General features: G+C 37.3%; 2 protein-coding genes across 5 annotated transcripts in view; one reads left to right on the top strand and one right to left on the bottom strand.

The window, feature by feature from the left end:
• The window catches only part of si:dkey-6f10.3, a 131,794-nt gene that overhangs the window by 25,985 nt on the left and 91,548 nt on the right, over positions 1-14,261 (top strand). The window contains exon 1 of one of the 4 annotated variants that reach the window (XM_021468642.3): positions 8,552-8,618. The exons of 2 other annotated variants lie outside the window; for them this stretch is intronic. The gene's annotated coding sequence lies outside the window, so the exon portion shown is untranslated. Of the gene's footprint in view, positions 1-8,551; positions 8,619-14,261 lie in introns of those variants that run through there. One more of the 4 variants, XM_073933376.1, reaches the window with a different exon arrangement.
• Positions 1,812-3,998, bottom strand: lratd1 (LRAT domain containing 1). Its single transcript, NM_200618.1, has 2 exons — positions 3,864-3,998; positions 1,812-3,620 (listed from the first exon to the last, which is right to left on the bottom strand). The coding sequence occupies exon 2, from the start codon at positions 3,581-3,583 to the stop codon at positions 2,801-2,803; it is 783 nt and encodes a 260-aa protein (NP_956912.1). The 5' UTR covers positions 3,584-3,620; positions 3,864-3,998; the 3' UTR covers positions 1,812-2,800.

Here is a 14,261-nt window from a genome sequence, read left to right as displayed (position 1 = left end):
AAATGAGGCGCGGGGTGGGCTAGTGTCAAGGAAGGGGATTCCACAAATGGTCTAGTGAAAAAAAAAGTGGGTTACTGGGGCTGCTGGGATTGATTAACAACAATGTGGTGGAGACATGGAAATGACACACACTAGGTTCAAGAAATGAGGGCGTGGGTGTTAAATTCTGCTATTCCGTAGCCCTATTTGTCAGTACGGTGTAAATATATATGCTAACAAGGCTTTTGGTTTAGTTCTGAGTTTACAGAACCACTCCATCTTTATCTACACAAGTGTGTTTTATTATGGTGCATATTTAAAAAGCTTGGTTATGATATTTTTCTGTCATAATTTATAGAAAATGTACACAAGTCAATCTAATTTGTAAAATTTGTTTTTTTAAGGGATAGTTCACCCCAAAATTAAAATTACCTCACTATTTACTCACCCACAAGTGGTTTCAAACCTTTAAGAGGTTCTTTCTTCTGTTAAACACAAAATAAGTTGTCTGAAGGAGGCAGAAAAACTCATTAATTCACAATCTTATAAAGGTTTGAAATAATGAGCCTAATTTAAACAGAAAAGAGGCAAATTTGCACTAAAATGGAAGATAATTCGTTGGAAAAACACCCAATGCTACACTTTCAGCTCATTAATTAGCCTGGTTGGACTGGATTTAGCCATGTAAAAAGTGTAATTCACCCCCAAGCTTGTAACATTTACTGTGAACTCATCTGACAGTTGGTGAGTATTATATCCCAAGCCTTTAGAAACCTGCCCTACTTGTTTTCATTCATCTGTACAATCACCCGCTTTCCATATTAACGGCTCAAACTGGCACACCTGACAAAACATGTTGCGAGTGATGAGGACTTGTGATTAACATTGTGACCTGGAAAAGAGGTGCACAAAGAGAATAGGCCATAAGGGGTGTATGTGTGGAATGAATACAAATGTTGAACGCACACTAGAGGAACTAGCCTGGTAAATATTTCAGCATGGGTGAAATTTTAGAACCGATTCTCTCTGGCTGCAACGTATAAATCAATGCACAACTCACAGCTACATTGTTGAACCGCAGCACAAAAGCGAAGCCTGTATAGTGGACTTCAGCTTTGCAAGAGATACATACCGATTTTCAGAATGACTTGTTAGTGTTGGCCAGCACAGATTTTGTAAAGGGTCCAGCAACACAGACCTGTGGGCCAATCAAGCCCCACTGAACATAAAGCATAAATGATCCCAACTGCAGCCTACAGCCTCTAATAGGAAAACAAACAGAGCATGACCATATTTACTGCTGCTACAGTGTCTATTCACACACATATACACAGCTCTCCTATTACTCAATGCAAACCTTGCAGCAAAAAATGGAGACTGCAGTTAATTTGAATGTATGGTTTTTGTAGCACAAGCAGTGCAGCTGTAAAGTTGAAATGTATAATTACAGTTACATAGAGCAAGTAGCCTGTAGAATTAAATACCTTAGAGGCAGTTAAAAAATAAAAAATAAGAAGATAATGTCTCCTAAGAGTAACATTGGTGATTATCAACAATAACAAGTCTGGAACAAAAGGACGATGTCTCCATGCATCAGCAGCTGCCCATAAGGCATACTAATGCAGCAATGATAACAAACGACCGCCTTACTGGCGGAAATAAATCCTTCAAAATCAAATGAAGGGATGGTCGATGCTGTGAACAATACAGAAGGCTGATGTGTTGAATTACAATGCATCTGTCTCGCGTGAGTTTGCCTCAGCCAGCACGTGCTCGCTTATGGCATTATACACTGGCAAAACAGTATGCAAAGAAGTATGCTGGAGACCAACGCATTTTTCATAGGGCAATCTACGTTTATTTAAATAAAAACAGTTTTTTAAACGTACTAACTGAAATACAAAAATATGGACTCCAAAAACAGAAGAATGTTCGCTGCATTTGTTGGTAACAGAATGAAAACAAAGGCTCGTGTGTTGTCGCCTGTAGGGGCTTAGAGGAACTAATGCAGCTGGACAGATGCGCAATACCAGAGCTCCACGTTTAATATTATTAAAGCTCTCGAGTTCAGTCAAATAAGATACATGTGGCAAGTTGTTTCACAATTATTCCTTTAAACTAATTAAAGTGTTTAGGTTACCAGTATTCGTTTTATCAAGTTATGAGCAAGAAGTGAAACCAGTTTCACCAATTATCCACCATTCAACTAGTATTTTCCTGCAAACCAATTATTCCTAACGATACACAATTTCCATTTGTGGATCTGTGTTTCAGATAACTATGCAGTTTGCTTAGTAACCATTTATTAGACCGATTTTAACCAGTTTCCATTAGGCCTTATATCTCAGTTGTCTTAATAACATTTGCTTTTCACTGGTCATATGTTATGACTAGTCGAAGAGATGGTTTCAATCACTAGTATGACTACAGATTTTGCTAACAACTGGAATAGGCACTAGAACATATAAGAATAGTAGTATTAAACACAACATATTAGTTATAAGGAGTAAATGTCAAAACGGCTTGCCACAGACATGAACGCGTCGTGGTCACCATCTGCCGCAGCAGGGCTCGGGTGCGAATTTGAGAGGGGCTGAGGTTCATGGGCGATATCTGTGATGAGGGCTCACCTTATGGTTTATCTTTTTCCTTTTTAAAGGTACTGGGTGACTTTAGTGGGGCCATCGGTTCTCACAGCACAACCAAAAGGGGCGTTGTCTTTGCCAAAACATGTTCACACAAATACGCAACAACCCTCCCAAAGTCCTGAAACGAAGGTATAGGCAGCCCTTGCTCAAGGCATGCAGAGAGTCCCAAGCGCTCATTCCTTGCCGGTCACCAGCGACAGCTCCTTCAGGATGCCGCTGGCGTCCACGCGCCGTCTCTCGCGTATCATCTCCTCCAGGCTGCGGAACATGAGCGTGTGCGCGGTGCTCTCGGACAGGTGCACCTTCAGAAAGTAGCGCTGCTCGACGGAGTGCACCTCCCCGCCCGCTTTAAACTCCCGCTTGCCGAAACGGCACCAGGCTGCGAAACTTTCCGAGTTCGTCCAGCAAATCTCGCCACTGCTGAGCCCCACGTGCCCGCTCGCGTTCTGCATCACTAAATCAGCGGGCAGCGGCCGGTAGCGGTACCGATTGTTCACTATCCTAGCCTGCCGACCGCAGCTGATCTCAAACAAGCTGTCCTTGCGAATCTCCCCCTTGTAAAGGTGAATAACCTGGTCCTCCCCTTCGAAGATCGCCCAGTGCGGGGGTTGTGCGTTGGCCACTAACTCCAGTAGATCCCCTGGTTTGCACATGGTCAATAAAGTTTTCACCGAATAAACATTCAGGTCCTCGTTTTCTCGCAGTTTGGAGTAAATACATTCCTGGCAGCAGAAAGCCGTGTACTCGATTTCGTTGCGCGCAACCGGACCGTCTTTGCTCGGGCTGTTGTTGTCTTTAAAGCTGTCCGACTGCGATCGATCATCCAGCTCTTCCTCCTCATCGGAAAAGAAATACGCCACGCCAACACGTAACTCGTCCTTCTCGATGCCCGATGGATCCCCGGTGGGTAGCTCGCTGTAGTTCAGGTGGGTGATCCGGTCCAGTTGGTTTCCCATCAATAACAGGGCAGAGGAGAGACATGGAATACTGCTTCTGAAATACAAAAGGGTTATGTGAGTGTCACACTAGAAATAGTCTGACGCGCTCGAAAACGCCGTCTGGGTAAACAGCCATAGTAGTCACCTCACAACACAATGAACCACGCGCACCTGGCTGCGTAAACAAGCCAGTCGCGCAGAGCGCAAGCACAAAGAGGCAGAGGGCGAGTCGATGTTGCACTGCTCGCGGAGATCTCGTTAACAAGTTCACAACACAACACCTCGAGTGACCGCATACCTGCGTATTTCCCCAGGACTATGGCTAATGGTCCTTTCTCTCCATCGGTGCTTGTGCTGTGTGTATTCCGCAAGGTCTCCAAAACAGACGCGCTTTCCTCCCCCTCGCGTGTCCTCCAAGGTACACTGGATTCTCGAATACTTTGCACCGCCGCACTTTAAATAGTCTAGAAAACTCCGCCCCGACCAGCAGAACCTGCCCTCCAGATGGCGATTGGTTCAGAGCCCTCATGAAAAACTTAAACCTCTGCTTAGAGGCTTGTAATATTACAGCTGTTTGTGTTGTTCACATCCTTCAAGACTGAAAAGCTTTGGCAGATTTGTCAAATAGTCTACAACAGTAGTAAATCTAGCCTTCAGATATACACTGAAAAAAAATATTCAAAGATGATTCCTTGCATTTACTAAAAGTCTTTATGTTAAGTGGTTGTAAACAGTTTATTTGGGCTGAATTTAAACAAACGGATGAACATTAGGAAATTTAATTTGTTTGTTTCAATTCAACATAAATTGTTTGCAATGTTTTTTTGTTAGGTTTGCAGCGTTATTTGATTTGAGAATGATGATCAGCTTTGTGAAACATGTTAAAGCTTATTTGTGGTGAAAACTATCAATTAATGTTATTTTACATATTCAGTAGGTCTACATGGTTTATTTTTTGTTTATACAATTTTTACTAGTTCTTTAGTTCATATATTGTAAAAAATAAAAAAAAAATAAAAAAAAAACTTTACTTCGTTTAGTCTTAAATTTCCATGACAGTAAAAATATAAAATTAGGTAAAGAAAAACAAAAAATGTAAACGTATCACAATGTTGACAGGGAGAGACAGTGTGGGTTTGTGTTAGTTGAGGTTTACCCATGTTAATGAATATACAGTATTGTAAAGTGTAACCCATTTATGAATTGACCTGTTTTTTGCTGTTAAAGGTTATAGTGCCACAAATCATCCATTTAAACTGAGTTTAACTTACAACCGACCTAGAATTTTCCTTTAACATGCTTTGAATTTATGATATATAGTGTTTTCCTGCTATCTGTGGACCTCAGGATTCTTCATTCCTCTCCCTCACACATACAGTTGAAGCCAGAATTATATAAATATTATTAGTGATTGAATTATTAGACCCCCTGTTTATTTTTTCCCCAATTTCTGGTAAACGGAAAAATATTTTTTCAACACATTTCTAAACATGTTAGTTTTAATAACTAATTTCTAATAACCGATTTATTTTATCTTTGCTATAAATAATATTTTACTGGATATTTTTCAAGACACTTCTATACAGCTATCAAAAACAGTTTTATTTATTTAAAAGACTATCAAAAAATATAGCTTAATGGGGCTAGTAATTTTGCCCTTAAAACGATTTTTCAAAAATTAAAAACTGAAATAAAACAAATAAGACTTTCTCCAGAAGAAAAAATATTATCAGAAATACTGTGAAAAATTTCTTGCTCTGTTAAACATAATTTGAGAAATATTTAAAAAAGAAAAAATGCAAAGGGGGTTTAATAATTTTGATTTCAACTGTAGATAACAGAGAACCAGCTGTCATGAGGCTTGGACAGTCAAGTGACTGAGTAATTCCTTGCAGCATCATCCAGCCATTCATAATCAAGAGTTTGCTGAAATGGAATCCCAGCCCTTGTGCACAAACACACACACACACACACACACACACACACACACGCACGCACACACACACACACACACACACACGCACACAAACACACACACACACACACACACACACACACACACACACACACAAACACAGTATTGGCACACGTGCAAGACTTTCTCACTATAATATGCCGTATGCCACACAGACACACACACAAACAAGACACTCAAGTGGCAGGCTGGAAGTTGGAATGATTTAGATTATAATTATTCTGCAAAGACAGATCCAATTACCACCTATGAAATGGATTACCCTTGTGTCTCAGTAATATACCCATCTGTGGTTATGTAGTCTGCATTTGTGTTTAATATGTATAGACGCTCTACCTATCTGTGAGATGGCGAGAGAGAGAGAGAGAGATAATCTATTTGAAAGGCAGATGCAGAGGACCCTGAAAGAATCTTGATGCTTTGGCACACACACACACACATATACATACACTCTCAGGTACGCAGCGTACGTCAAGAGACTTACCTAGGTGTCAAGTGTGTGAATGCTTGCGATGCATGTGTGAGAGAGTGACAGAAAAGAAATGGAAGAGAAGGATGTGAGGGAAATAATGGAGGGACAACACAATATCCAGAGGATTTTTGCACTTTTCCTGGAAATGCAGAGATGGGCCGTATTTGCAGTAAACAGGCAAGCTGTAATCATATAAGAACACCAGGGAAAACAAGTCAAGCACGAACAAAGGAGAGCAGGAAAGAGGGATGAGAGGAGCGAAGGAATGGAAACCAGGAGAAAAATGGCTTTTGGTAACAATGACCATGTGGCAGTCTTGTATTCAATATATCCAGCTGAAGGCTTAGGCTTTGAGAAAGCAGTATTTTATGGGCTTCATATAAAACGCTGCCAAGATAACTAATCATTCTCCCTATAATGTTATGAGTTTAGCAGTTGGTGTATGTAAACCCTCTGTGCATGAATACAGATAAACACACTTAAATCTGTCTTATCCTCTAGCAGGTATATAGAGGTTTTACCTGAAGAGTTTCTATTTTGTGTTTATTATGCCATAGAAAAGGGCAAACATTGTAATATACACAGTGGGGACTAAAAGCTTGAGACTATATTGAAAAGCTCAGATTTAGTGTTTCATTTAAACTTAAAAAAAAAAAAAAACAGAGAACATTTTAGTAAAAAAACAACAACATATATATATATATATATATATATATATATATATATATATATATATATATATATATATATATATATATATATATATATATATATATATAATTATTAATATATTATATAATTATACAATTATTATTTAAAGTTCTGGTTTATTTTTACATCATTTATCAAATTTCTGAGATTGTGTGACTCTTTGTTAGAGCTGCGATGTCAAAACCTGCAAGACTTCTCTCAAGATGTTCCCTTGGGTTTCATTCTGGGGCTTTCCAATTCATGAGTAAAATAAGGTCTGTGCTTAAAATAACTTGACCAGCTCTCTGGGCACATACACGTTTTCCATCACAACGTTTATCTTTGAAAGAAGTCAAGAAGCAATGACATTGTCCTGTGAAATAATGTCAAGAAATTTTTGTTGTAGTTCTCCTTGCAATCATACCATTCATTAATTTATTCACTTTCTGTTTTTGGCTTAGTCCCTTTATTAATCTGGGGTAGCCACAGAGGAATGAACCGCCAACTTATAGCATATGTTTTATGCAGCAGATGCCCTTCCAACTGGGAAACATCCATACACACTCACACACATAAACTACGGCTAATTTAGCTTACCCAATTCACCTATAGCGCATATCTTTGGACTGTGGGGAAAACCGGAGCACCTGGAGAACATGCAAACTCCACACAGAATTGCCAACTGACCCAGCCGAGGCTCGAACCAGCGACCTTCTTGCTGTGAGGCGATCGTGCTACCCACTGAAACCGTGACACTGCAGTCATACCATGCACTGTAAAAATGCAGGGTTCCAAACAATTCATTCATGTTGCCCCAACACAAATCAATTGAGTTAACATAATTTTAAATGGATTGAACATGATAATAATAATAATAATAATAATAATAATAATAAAACTTAAAAAAATAAATAATATATTTTCTCTATAACGCTTTTTCTAAAACCTAAAACGCTTAAAAGAATGTAAAAACAACAAAGCACAGTAAAACAATAAAAAATATCTGCAAAAAACACAGTAAGAATAAAAGATATCACAAATTAAAAACATTCCTAAAAAGATGAGTTTTAAGTAGCATCTTAAACCATCCAAAGAACATAAAACAATTAAGTTTAACAAAACATTCATTCTTTCATTTTCTTTTTGGCTTAGTCCGTTCATTAATCAAGGGTCGCCACAGTGGAATGAACAGCCGTTTCACAAAACAAATCTCCAAAATTGAGTTATTTCAGCTCATTTTAAAATAAGTAGTTTGATAAAGCAAAGATTCAAACTACTTATTACTTCAAAACATTATTACTTTATTCATTGAATTGTAAATACATTTACAGTATTTTAACCAAAATTTTGCACTGCTTTTTTATTTAAATTATTATTATTGTTGTTATTTTAGTCTTTAATTTTCTGAATGATTTTGTTTTTACAATATTGTTAAGCTTTTTAAATATTAATAATAAAAACAATACGTTTGATGTTGGTGACAAAATGAACTTGTATGAGTGCTCTCTGGCGCCCTCGCGCAAGCGCAATTCAAACATTGGCTGTTTGTTTTTGACGTGATCACTGAGGTTGACTGGATGCAACGAACGGGGGTAAATTACCAAAACAAATACACAGAATATATAATTTGTGTGCATAAATACCTGTTTCCTACCGGTACTTATGTTTACTACCAAATGTAAAACTAGTTTTAGCCAGGCCTATTTGTTGTTGTCAGTTTCTTGTTAAATTATTACACATGCTAGTTTAAGTACGTAACGTTAGGCCTACATTGCGTTAAATTTTCCTCAGTTGTTTTTCCCAATTCATTTACACATTAATGAAGTTACCCTTAAACCTTTCTCTCCTCAGAACATTCAGTACACTACCTGTGTTTCTTGGATAATCTCACATGGTCCACTGAGCAGCACCAAAATGTAAGATTTTACTTTTCAACTTTGTTTATAAACAATTCAAATGGTGTCCATTGGGCCTTACGCACAATTATAAATGTATATAAATTTTTTATTAACACTTGACTTCTTATGTTTTTATTTTGCCAGTGTAGCATTGTGAGTAGCCTGATCATGTGTTTGACTGAAAGGATCATTAAGCTATTTAAACTGGTCAAAACTTACCATTCTAAACCAAAGCATATGAAAAATGATTAGAATTCATATGACTTTATATAACAAAATTCAAAGAAATTATTCAGAATAATTCTCAAATTGTAATGAAATACAAAGATACACAAAAATGTCAGTTTACAATTTTTTTAGTTAATTTCACAAATAAATAAGAAGAAACAACCAATTTATTAAAACTTAAAATCCTAACAGAAAAAATGTAAATAATGTTTTTACAGTACATTTTACAGTAAATTAAATCTGTAAATTAAATACTGTTTCTAGTAAAAAATCTCAGATCTTTAGATTTTACCATAGCAATTTAACGAAAGAAAAATAGCTTTAGTATGGTAGCTGAGGATAGGGAATTCCAAACCATATGTCCCATCCTGCCAAGAGCCCTTATATTCTCCTGCATGTTCAAAAAAGCATGCATTCATCATTGTGTCCTTAACTCACTTTAACAGATTTTTTCATACGTCGAGTCGTTTCACAGACCCTCAAGAGGGAATATTAATTAGGATCCTACTAGGAATAGTGTTACTATCTGGAAAGTTTTACATGGAACATCCAAGGGTAAGATCTGACCTAAAAATATCCCTCCGCTCCTAAATTCTGACGCACACAACAATAACACTGCCCGTCAGTCTCTTTCCGTCACAGTGAGTCACGGGTACTGAGTGCAGCGGGTCAGCTTTCCAAACCGTTCCTGCGCTTGAAGGGCCCTGACCTTGCTTTAGACTACCATACGAGTTCAGCTTCTATGCCAAAATGACAATTTAATCCACTCTCTCAGAGGGCACAGAGGATACTTTTTTTAGGCCTGCAAGAAAGAGTTGTTTCTGAGATGGCATTATAGATTGTGTTCCCTCATCGGGTGAAGAGAGGATATTGACAATTCTTTCACACATTTCCCTTATGGGCCTTTTGTAGAACTCCCACAACACAGTGCTATTGATGGAGCAGCTCACTGACAGTTCATTCTCCTCTTCTCTGCTTTCAGCGCTGCCATCCTTACTCACCCCCACTTTTTTCCACACTTCGATACTATTAGTAGGCCGTGCTCCCTGTGCCTTTATCTGAGAGGAGAGCGCTCTCAACCCTACTCCCTATCACTGGGCAAATAACTATTATCAGGACGGGTTTCCTGTTATGGGCCAGCTGCCTTCTGTGGCATTTCATATGAGGTTTTTCTAAAACTTTATAGTGCTCTGGCCTTGTACTGCCATATCCTGTCCTGCTGCGCGTCTAACCCTGAGATGTGTGCTTATCTGCCACTGGACCCATTAGAAAGCCTGGTGAGGAACTAATGAAAAGCGAGAGTTCAAAATGACTGGTCATTCGGAGAGAATGAGCTAATAACTGGCTGTCAGACAGAAGGGTTAATGCCGAGGCTGAGGTGGTGCGGGGAGGTTTAGCAGATGGACGTTTTCTTATGAGAAAGTATGTCAGACTAACAGAAGCTGTTAAATTATAAGCTTTGGGTTGAGGCCGCTCCGATGATTAAATACATTTTCATGTCATCTGCCAAATGGAAAGTGTCTGAGGAAAAACAGCAAGATGGCATTTTAAGCGATCCAGCTGAGCTGGAGCTTTTTGGATGGTGAAGAGCAAACGACTTGACTAAGCCATGACAGGAACTGGTAATTGGTGTTTTCTGTTGGGCTTTTCAGCAATAATTATATTGCCGGTTGTTGGTCAATGCACTTGTTTACCTTCAGTCAGTAGACAGTGTTTTTCTCTGACACCTGTCTGGACTTTTTAACGTGAAGACATGCAAGCTCTGGTCGAGGTGCATCGAGAATCAGCTGCTTCTTCCATTTATTTGGCAGGGTTTCAGAATACAATTCAGAGTGCCATTTACATTTCAGTTAAACTTTTGGATTTTAATAGAAGTCATATTAAAGAAAGTGTAAATAGGGGAAAGCAAGTAGTTTCTGGTTTTCTCTAAAGCAATTAAGAGATGTTTCTTATTATACAAAAGTGTTTATAATAATAGTAATAAAAAAAATAATAATAACAACCATTATTACATTTTTAATATTAATATACATTTTATTATTCATTCATTTGCTTTATGGCTTAGTCACTTTATTAATCAGGGGTCAAGAAGGAAGAAGGGTGCTGGTTTGAGTCCCGGCTGGGTCAGGTGGCATTTCTGTGTGAAGATTGTATTTTCCCCATGTTGGCGTGGGTTTCCTCTGGGCCTTCGGTTTTACCCCACAGTCCAAAGACATGCAGTATAGGTAAATTGAATCAACTTAATTGATTGTAGTGCGAGTGTGTGTAAATGAGATTGTATGAGTGTTTCCCAGTACTGGGTTGCAGCTGGAAGAGAATTCGCTACATCAAATGTGCTGGAATAGTTGGAGGTTTTTTCCACTGTGGCGGCCCCTGAAATAGAGACTCAGCCGAAAGAAAATGAATGAATAAACCCAAATTCTGCACTAACAAAAATTAGCGTAAAGGTTTTAAAAATTCTTTTCATTTTTAATTATCATCGTAAAATCATTTTTGTGATTTCCATTTTTTTTTACTTTTTAGAAATAATCATTAAAATAATACTTTTGATGTTGGTGTAAAGAAGAAGAAAATGTATGAGTGCTCTCTGGTGCCCTCGCGCATCTGCTTGTGTATGCAAGAGCGATTTTAAGTAGTAACGTCTGTTTTTCTTCACATAACAAAAACTAAATTTGAATGTGCTAGTAATGGTGGGTTAAAATGCTGAAAGAAATACACAGTACATATACTTTTGTGTACTTAAATACCTGTTTTCCTGTGAAAATGTCAGTTTAATGTCTGTTTCAAATGCCATAGTAGCTAACAGTAACATTATATAGATTATGATTACTATTTGCTTGTTTTTTTGAATTACATATAGTGTATTGTATTAGATTTATTTCAACTTATTTACAGATTAATAAAGCCAGCTTTTCAACAGCTATATCACCCTGCAGCTCGGTTACTCACTGAAGCTAAGCAGGGCTGAGCCTGGTCAGTACCTGCATAGGAGACCACATGGGAAAACTAGGCTGCTGTTGGAATTGGTGTTAGAGAGGCCAGCAAGGGGCGCTCAACCAGTGGTCTGTGTGAGTCCTAATGCCTCAGTATAGTGAAGGGGACACCATTCTGTCAGCTGTCTTTCGTATGACACGTTAAACCGAGGTCCCGACTCTCTGTGGTCAAAAATCCCATGGCACTTCTCGTAAAGATTAGGGGTGTAACCCCGGTGTCCTGGACAAATTCCCTCCATCGGCCCTTACCCATCTTGGCCTCCCTATTATCCCCATTCACTGAATTGGCTCTATCAATGTCTCTCCACTCCTTCTATAGCTTCTATAGCTGTTGTGTGGTGAGCGCAAAATGATAAGCGTGTTTATATATATATATATATATATATATATATATATATATATATATATATATATATATATATATATATATATATATATATATATATATATATATATATGTGTGTGTGTGTGTGTGTGTGTGTGTGTGTGTATATATATATATATTATATATATTATATATATTATACACTCACACACACACACACACACACACACAAACATATATATATATATATATATATATATATATATATATATATATATATATATATATATATATATATATATATATATATATATATATATATATATATATATATATATATATTAGGGCTGTGCAATTAATCAAATTTCGATTTCGATTTTGGCTTCTATCGAATATGAAAAACCATTAATTGAGATAAACGATTATTGCATCATATCCCGCCCCCTTTCCAGCTGTACACATTTGTTGCTCGTAAAAACGCAAAAGACCGCATGCTTAATGTGAAAGTCAGAAGCATGCGGTCAGCATTCGGTCTCATTCGCATACTGAGACGAGCAGAACACACACATCTAAAGTCATCTTAACATGATCGCTTTTATGGTCAAATAGGTGTCAAAACGCGGTGTTTAGTGATTATTTATATTAACCCTCATTTGTGTAATAAACAAACGAGTTGAGAATCCAAAGACACGTGAAAGAGAAACCATTAAAGTGACACCACACAATACTGTAGCTGCGCCCTGTTTTTATCATTAATTAAGCAACAAAAGGAGAAAATCCCTTACTGCTCATGACTGAAGGACTTTTGTAGCAAAAGTGTTTTTCCTACAGTGAAGATGCTTAAAGCACAGTTTGTTTCATATTTTTATTCTATTGTATTTATTTCTCTTTCCTTTGCAGAGTGGAAAACAACTATAAAGCAACCCTTTTCCTCCTCAATTTCTGTTTAATGGAAAGACTTCATAACACAATAGTTTTAATAACTCATTTCTAATAACTGATTTATTTTATCTTTGCCTTGATGACAGTACATAATATTTTACTAAATATTTTTCAAAATACAAGCATTCAGATTCAAAGTGCGATTCAAAGGCTTAATTAGTTTCTGTTTTGATTAGTTTGATTAGATTAGTTTCTTCTGCAAACAATCAAAAATATATATTGCTTAAGGGCGCTAATATTACAGGGTTTCAAAATTTATACTAGCCAAAATAAAACAAATAAGGAAGGAACTCCTGAGGAAATACTGTTAAAATTTCTGAATCTGTTGAACGTCATTTGGGAAATATTTATTTTAAAAAAATTCTCAGGAGCGCTAATAATTTTGACATCAACTGATAATCGTTTTGAATAATCGTGATTACAATAATGACCAAAATAATCGTATTTATAATTTTTCCCAAAATCGAGCAGCCCTAATATATATATGAATCCAGTCTAATACACACTGTTACTCTTGTTATTGTTTCATTATTCTGCCGGTGTAGTATTGTGAACAACCCCAGAAGGTGCCTCCGGGAACCTTTTATTTTTAAAGAGTAGATAAATAGACAGATTGATAGATATGTAGATGTTATATTGAATATTGCAGGAATGATGTTAAAACTGTGTAGACTAAGGATGCGTTCACACATAGAGGGATAAGTTCAGTTAATACAAACTCTTGTGGGATTGCACTGCTAGTGGAATACATTTAAAATACTGTGAACACTGCGTTCCTAGGTCTGCATCAAAAAAGCGAAACGGGCCTTTGAAATGATGGTCAAATCTTGGAGTGAATTTAAATATGCATCCATCACAATATTGTCCTTTACAGGTCAGTACTACACTAAAAAATCTGAAGTTTTAATCTTAGTTATCATTAAATGGTTCCTCAACTCAAAAAAAAAGCCAAAAAGAGTTCACTGTCACATTCATGCTCATCTGGGTTTTTAAAAATAAACACCATGATTTTTCCCAGACTAGGGTTGTATTTTGTTGTCAGCTGAACACATGGGAGGAAATGCAGGCAGATCGGCACATTCTATTTCCTCTGACAACATAACAGCCCGTGCCCCCCCTTCATCGTTCAAAACCAGTTTGCTCCTGTTGTTTATTCTTCCACAACCCCTGACA

The sequence above is a fragment of the Danio rerio genome, chromosome 20, assembly GCF_049306965.1.
Source record: "Danio rerio strain Tuebingen ecotype United States chromosome 20, GRCz12tu, whole genome shotgun sequence".
Classification (NCBI taxonomy): domain Eukaryota; kingdom Metazoa; phylum Chordata; class Actinopteri; order Cypriniformes; family Danionidae; genus Danio; species Danio rerio.
Note: the sequence above shows the minus strand (reverse complement) of the source record. Positions and strands in the feature narration are given on the sequence as shown.

What these genes read in the sequence shown, in the direction of transcription:
- lratd1 (NM_200618.1), bottom strand. Translation starts at nt 3,583, where the DNA reads ATGGGAAACCAACTGGACCGGATCACCCACCTGAACTACAGCGAGCTA.